General features: G+C 40.9%; 1 protein-coding gene across 2 annotated transcripts in view; it reads left to right on the plus strand.

Annotated features, from left to right (window-relative positions):
• The window catches only part of LOC138974011 (uncharacterized), a 52,142-nt gene extending 48,684 nt beyond the window's left edge, over positions 1 to 3,458 (plus strand). For both annotated transcript variants that reach the window (XM_070346707.1, XM_070346708.1), the window contains exon 10: positions 2,145 to 3,458. In XM_070346707.1, the coding sequence (XP_070202808.1) occupies positions 2,145 to 2,500 (356 nt within the window). In that variant the 3' untranslated portion in view covers positions 2,501 to 3,458. The remainder of the gene's footprint in view (positions 1 to 2,144) is intronic.
• The last annotated feature ends 3,045 nt before the right edge of the window (positions 3,459 to 6,503 follow it).

The raw sequence follows: 6,503 nt of genomic DNA on the forward strand, positions 1-6,503 counted from the left end.
AACACTTTTATCTTATTCCTTGTTGGTTCCTGATTCCAAAAACATATAGATATGATATGTTTGGATTAAAAACACGCTAAGAAAGTTAAAACGAAGAGAGGTACAGAAAAGCGTGCTATTCTTCTCAGCGCAACTACTAAACCGCTCTTCTTGTCAATTTCACTGCCCTTGCTATGAGCATGAGCGGTGGACTGACGATGCTACGAGTATACGGTCTTGCTGAAAAATTGCATTGCGTTCAGTTTCATTCTGTGAGTTCGACAGCTACTTGACCAAATGTTGTATTTTCGCCTTACGCGACTTGTGTTTTCTTCTACAAGTGTTGTCTTCTAAACAGAATATTCTCTTCTTTTCAGCTTCCTCAGCTTCAAAAGCTTTTGCTCTTTCTGATTCTTTTGCTTCTTTTTCAGCTTTTACCATGTCTGCCTGTCTCGAGTTAGCTCTTTCTTTCGCTTCTATTTCAGCGTTTTCCACGTCTGCCTGTCTCGAGTTAGCTCTTTACGTCGCTTCTATTTCAGCTTTTTCCACGTCTGCCTGTCTCGAGTTAGCTATTTCTTTCGCTTCTATGTCAGCTTTTACCATGTCTGCCTGTCTCGAGTTAGCTTTTTCTTTTGCTTCTATTTCAGCTTTGTCCACGTCTGCCTGTCTCGAGTTAGCTCTTTCCGTCGCTTCTATTTATGCTTTTACCACGTCTGCCTGTCTCGAGTTAGCTCTTTCTTCTCTTTGCAAGCCATCCTTGATATACTTCGATAAAGCTTCCTCTACTTTCCCAAGTGTTTGACCTTGAGCCAAAAGTCTTTCAAAGAGAATTTCCTGAGACTCCATACTGGAAAGCTGTTTTGGTTCTATACTTGTACAATATTTTAACACACACTGACTTATCTTTCTACAACCACAAAAGATTACAAATAATTCAAAGTTCTTTGTATATTGGTCAAGTTATTACTTTTTATCAATGATTACACATTTTACACAACATTTAGAGAAGTAAAATATATTGATGTGACACGCTTATATAGATAAGATCACAAAATTCAAACGAGTAGTCCTGACTACTCAAGTTTGTGTCGGCCAGCTATAAGTGTCAGTCATGGGGTGATGGAGAAGGAGGGATCAGGGGGGGGGGGGATAGTGAATACGGGTTACCGGTTTAGAGGAGGGCCATTGCCAATCTGGTTGGAGGGTTCTCTCTCCTGATTCCTCTGTCCCATCACTGCAAGTTTCAGTCAGCTAGGGTCTCGCAATGACAGTCAACGTATATGGAGACTGGACGGCCACTCGACTCGGAACTCGCACGGGAACCCTGATAATTAAGAGAACCATCAGTGAGTCACACTTGAATGGACGTAGAAGAAAAGTATGTTTCTAGTTCATTCACCCACACAGAGACACGGACATATGACAACAACAACATTATAAATCGTATTATTATATAACACATTTATATAACCTATTCTCTCTTTGCAACTATCATTCATAATATCTCTGTACAGGCTTCTCACAATCCTGATGAAGCTACTTCCATTCTCATGTTCACAACTCAATTCATTTCACACATTCATTATTTTCACGGTTTGCACGCACTACCTCAGTCTCACGGGATTTTGGTCTCCCTTCATTTCTATAACTTGACTGAACGCTGACACAACCTGTGGAAATGATTCTGGCCATGTAATCCCCTCTCTCTCAACGCTATGCCTAACATTTGTCACATACCACCTACTTGTGGTTATTGTCTTTTATATCTGTCCTGTCACTGCTCAATACTCAGTTTACATCATTTATGCAACCAACGTATACATACCTTTTTCTGTGCTCCACAAAGAAAAGGGTACTTTCTCAGCTCGGTGAATATACAGGCTATCATTACGCCTTCTCTATTGGTCGTTTGCCTTTAGACCAAGCTTAGTCATATCAATCTGACTAACACCGGCTCTGAATACTCCAAACGTCTTGGCGAGTACCCACCGCACAACCGTCTTCGTTGCCGGCTATTTGAGAAATCCTCCCTGACTACGCCTAGATCATGTGACCTGACTTTCCCGCCAGTCGTGAACAGACCGTCCCATTCGCGCAGTTACACGCGACAATATAGTCCGTACTTCATTTACAGATTCCTGACACACCTTAATTGTGTTTCGCAGACACCAAGACCCTGGCCATCGGACTGGGCGCGGTGGGTGGTGCCGTGGGGCTTGCTACAGTACTGGCACTCTGTCTGCTCTGGCGTAGAAAGCGTTCACACGCGAACAACGACAACAACCCCACAGCCAACGCCACCACCGCTCAAACCAACGCCTCTCTCACAGCTGAAACAGCTGGGGAGCCTTCAAGCAAGACTGGCCCTGTCACTGCTCAGCCTGCAGATAGTTCGGCGGTTGACACGAGTGCGCTTGATGACATGTCAGAGTCGGCCTTCGAAACAACACTTGCATCTTCCGACTTCACCTCAGTCGATTTCATAGCTAGTGCTAATGCGTTTCCAACATTTAAGGTATAATCTGCCAGAATGACCTTAGTTTGGTTTACAGCCGTCACATTTTGGGGTCACAGCGGGGTCATGTTCTTAACAACTTCACGTTGATATTTTGTCATTTATTTTCCTTTAAACAGTATTTTATTCGCAAACAGACACATGATAATATAACAACATCATTAAGAAGGAACACAACAAGTTTAAAACTTATGGTAAGTGCTCACATAAACATTCCTGAAATTTCATGGCGGATAATGATCAATGCGACACTTTGTTTGAAAAAAGAGATGAAACAAAAACAAAAAACCGCTGGCGCTGGACCCGAGTACTCTTCAGACTGGCTCGCTCCCCCAGTATGAAAGTTTTTGTCTTGTGCACGTGGATTTAAAAAAAAAATTATTTTACACAATTAAAAAAATTATGTGAGTAAAATAAAACATTAAAACGTTCATAATAAACAATAGTAAACAAGAATAAAAAATAGACCGCCCATGCCGGGAATCGAACCCGGATCCCTTTGGCCACAAAGCCACCACCTTGAATCACTTGAGTCGCTCTCTCTCGTGCTCTCTGTCTCTCTTTCAGTCTCACCGAGACCAAACCTGCACTGTAGTTTCTTTGCCGAGACCAAATTAATCCCCACCCGCTGGCTGGCTCGCAAATTGTCTCGCATGCGATACGCATGCTTTTCATGACGCACGCGTTCGGCTGTTCTATCAGCTCAATGGCTGGCTGTCGCTCCGATTGAATTCGTCCAACCGTCAAGAACTTTTGTGTTTTGGGGGGCATTTAGGTCCCAGGTAACATTATGAAGTTTTAATACGATCAATCGGACCTATTATCAAGTTAGTGTATCAACTTTTGAACGAACTGCGCCCAGTAGTTTCCCAGCAATAAGCTGTTAAGTCGAGACAGACAGACAGACAGATACACACACACACACACAATTAAAGTCTGCTGGACCCTCCTACTGCGTACTCGGGAAAAATATATATAAAAAAAAAAATTAAAAAAAAAAGGAAAAAAAAGAAAAGGAGAAAAACAGCAAGGAAAACTTAGTTTGAATTATCGAACACAATCTGTGTCAATACCGAAAACGAAAACAAATACAAAACGAGAACGAAAGACACAACAAAATATCAAAAAAAAGATGGGCCCCAAGTAATATATTTAGAAAAACCCACACCAACATCGAACTAAGGTGTCCCAAAGCGGTTTGATTTCTCAATATAGCTTTGGACAACAACAAAAATAGCACTATTTTCAAATATGGAAATGTTTGAATCACCTGTCAGGAGTGTCTCAATATTAACAAATTCTGTACCGATTGTTGCGGTTCTTGCATCATTAAACAGGGGACATGATAGCAAATAGTGATGAACAGTTTCAGCAAAATAACCACAAGAACATTCCGGGTTGTTTACTAGGTGGCGATTAAACATATCATATTGTAAATCACTCATTCCAAGTCTTAAACTGCAATGCAAAACTTCAGTTTTGCCATTTGGGGAATAGTAATATGGTGGAATTGAAATATCAAAAAGAGGAGAGGTCCTAATACTGACCCTTGGGGAACACCCGCAGAAACCGGCAAAAACTGTGACTTACAACCTTTTACCACAACACATTGTTTTCTTTCCCTCAAATAATTATCAAACCAAAAATACAACTGTCCCCTTATGCCAATAGCGTATAACTTTTTCATCAAACACTTGTGCCAAACTCTGTCGAAAGCTTTTGATACGTCAAAGAAAATCGCCTGTGATGTTATCTTATCATCAAAAGCTTTGCATATATCATTATACAAACAAATGAGTTGGTATACAGTTGAATCACATGGAATAAAACCGGACTGAACTGGTGTTAACAGGTTATACTCCTTCAAATAAGCAAACACGTGACATTGTACACACCTTTCCATAACTTTACCTACACAGCTAAGAAGTGATATTGGTCGGTAATTTGAACATAAGGCCACAAAAAAAAAATTGTCTGTTTCTGGTCACCCGACCGACCCTAAATTTCGGCGCCGACCCTAAACTTTTTTTTTCCAAACTCAAAATTTTTTTTTTTTTTTTGGTGGTAAAGGACAGGGTGAGAAAATGAACAACAAAAACGTGTGAAAACGAAAGTCCGCTGACGATTTGTAAATGTGTTGATTGTTTTGTCTCTATGTATAGTGAATCCAGTCTCTTTGCGCGATTTTTAAAGTTAGTTTTATTGGTCTACATTTGGGGTTAAAAAAAAATAAAAAAAATAAAAAAATAAAAAATCCCGACCTACCGACCCTATTTTTTTTAGCCATGTTACCAGAAACAGACAATTTTTTTTTGGCCTAATTCCTTTTCACCTTTTTGACTCACATGCGTAGCAAAAGTGAGTCTATGTACTCACCCGAGTCGTCCGTCCGTCCGTCCGTCCGGACGTCCGTCCGTCCGGAAAACTTTAACGTTGGATATTTCTTGGACACTATTCAGTCTATCAGTACCAAATTTGGCAAGATGGTGTATGATGACAAGGCCCCAAAAAACATACATAGCATCTTCACCTTGCTTCAAGGTCAAGGTCGCAGGGGCCATAAATGTTGCCTAAAAAACAGCTATTTTTCACATTTTTCCCATTTTCTCTGAAGTTTTTGAGATTGAATACCTCACCTATATATGATATATAGGGCAAAGTAAGCCCCATCTTTTGATACCAGTTTGGTTTACCTTGCTTCAAGGTCAAGGTCACAGGAGCTCTTCAAAGTTGGATTGTATACATATTGTGAAGTGACCTTGACCCTGAACTATGGAAGATAACTGTTTCAAACTTAAAAATTATGTGGGGCACATGTTATGCTTTCATCATGAGACACATTTGGTCACATATGATCAAGGTCAAGGTCACTTTGACCCTTATAACCGGCACGGTTGGCCTAGTGGTAAGGCGTCCGCCCCGTGATCGGGAGGTCGTGGGTTCGAACCCCGGCCGGGTCATACCTAAGACTTTAAAATTGGCAATCTAGTGGCTGCTCCGCCTGGCGTCTGGCATTATGGGGTTAGTGCCAGGACTGGTTGGTCCGGTGTCAGAATAATGTGACTGGGTGAGACATGAAGCCTGTGCTGCGACTTCTGTCTTGTGTGTGGCGCACGTTATATGTCAAAGCAGCACCGCCCTGATATGGCCCTTCGTGGTCGGCTGGGCGTTAAGCAAACAAACAAACAAACAAACTTTGACCCTTATGAAATGTGACCAAAATAAGGTAGTGAACCACTAAAAGTGACCATATCTCATGGTAGAAAGAGCCAATAAGCACCATTGTACTTCCTATGTCTTGAATTAACAGCTTTGTGTTGCATGACCTTGGATGACCTTGACCTTGGGTCAAGGTCACATGTATTTTGGTAGGAAAAATGTGTAAAGCAGTTCTTAGTGTATGATGTAATTGCTAGGTTTAGTTATTTGACCTTGACCCTGAAAGTCAAGGTCATGTACAGGTCAAGGTCAAGCATGTGAGTCGTATGGGCTTTGCCCTTCTTGTTACTTTTATTGTTATCATCGTTTTGCACTCTTGGGGCTTGACATATCACTAAATTGTGAAGACTGTAATGGTGCACGATCAACGAAGCAGAAAATAATACTCTCTAACAATTCAAGTCGTCGTTTTCACCACACATTTAGCACTGTGGAAGGCGAACACGTGTGCACCTTTCAGTTCTACCTTCCCACTGTCATACGTGATAGTGGGGCTCCTATGTTGCAAAATCAATCATTTCTTGTGACAAACACCAAATTTGGCATACATGCATAGTTTTATGTGCTTAACAAAACCTGATACAGAGCCACCGCAAAAAATTAAAAAAATCGGTAGTTTTTATAACAAAATGCAAAATGGCCGCCAGTAAAAACGGTTGGGTATGTTAGGCATATTTCATTCCATGTGACAAACACCAAATTTGGTATAAATGTATGGTTTTATGTGCTTAACAAAACCTGACACAGAGAAACCGAGAAAAATTTTAAAATCAGTAGTTTAAAAAAAAAA

This window comes from Littorina saxatilis, linkage group LG8, assembly GCF_037325665.1.
Source record: "Littorina saxatilis isolate snail1 linkage group LG8, US_GU_Lsax_2.0, whole genome shotgun sequence".
Lineage (NCBI taxonomy): Eukaryota > Metazoa > Mollusca > Gastropoda > Littorinimorpha > Littorinidae > Littorina > Littorina saxatilis.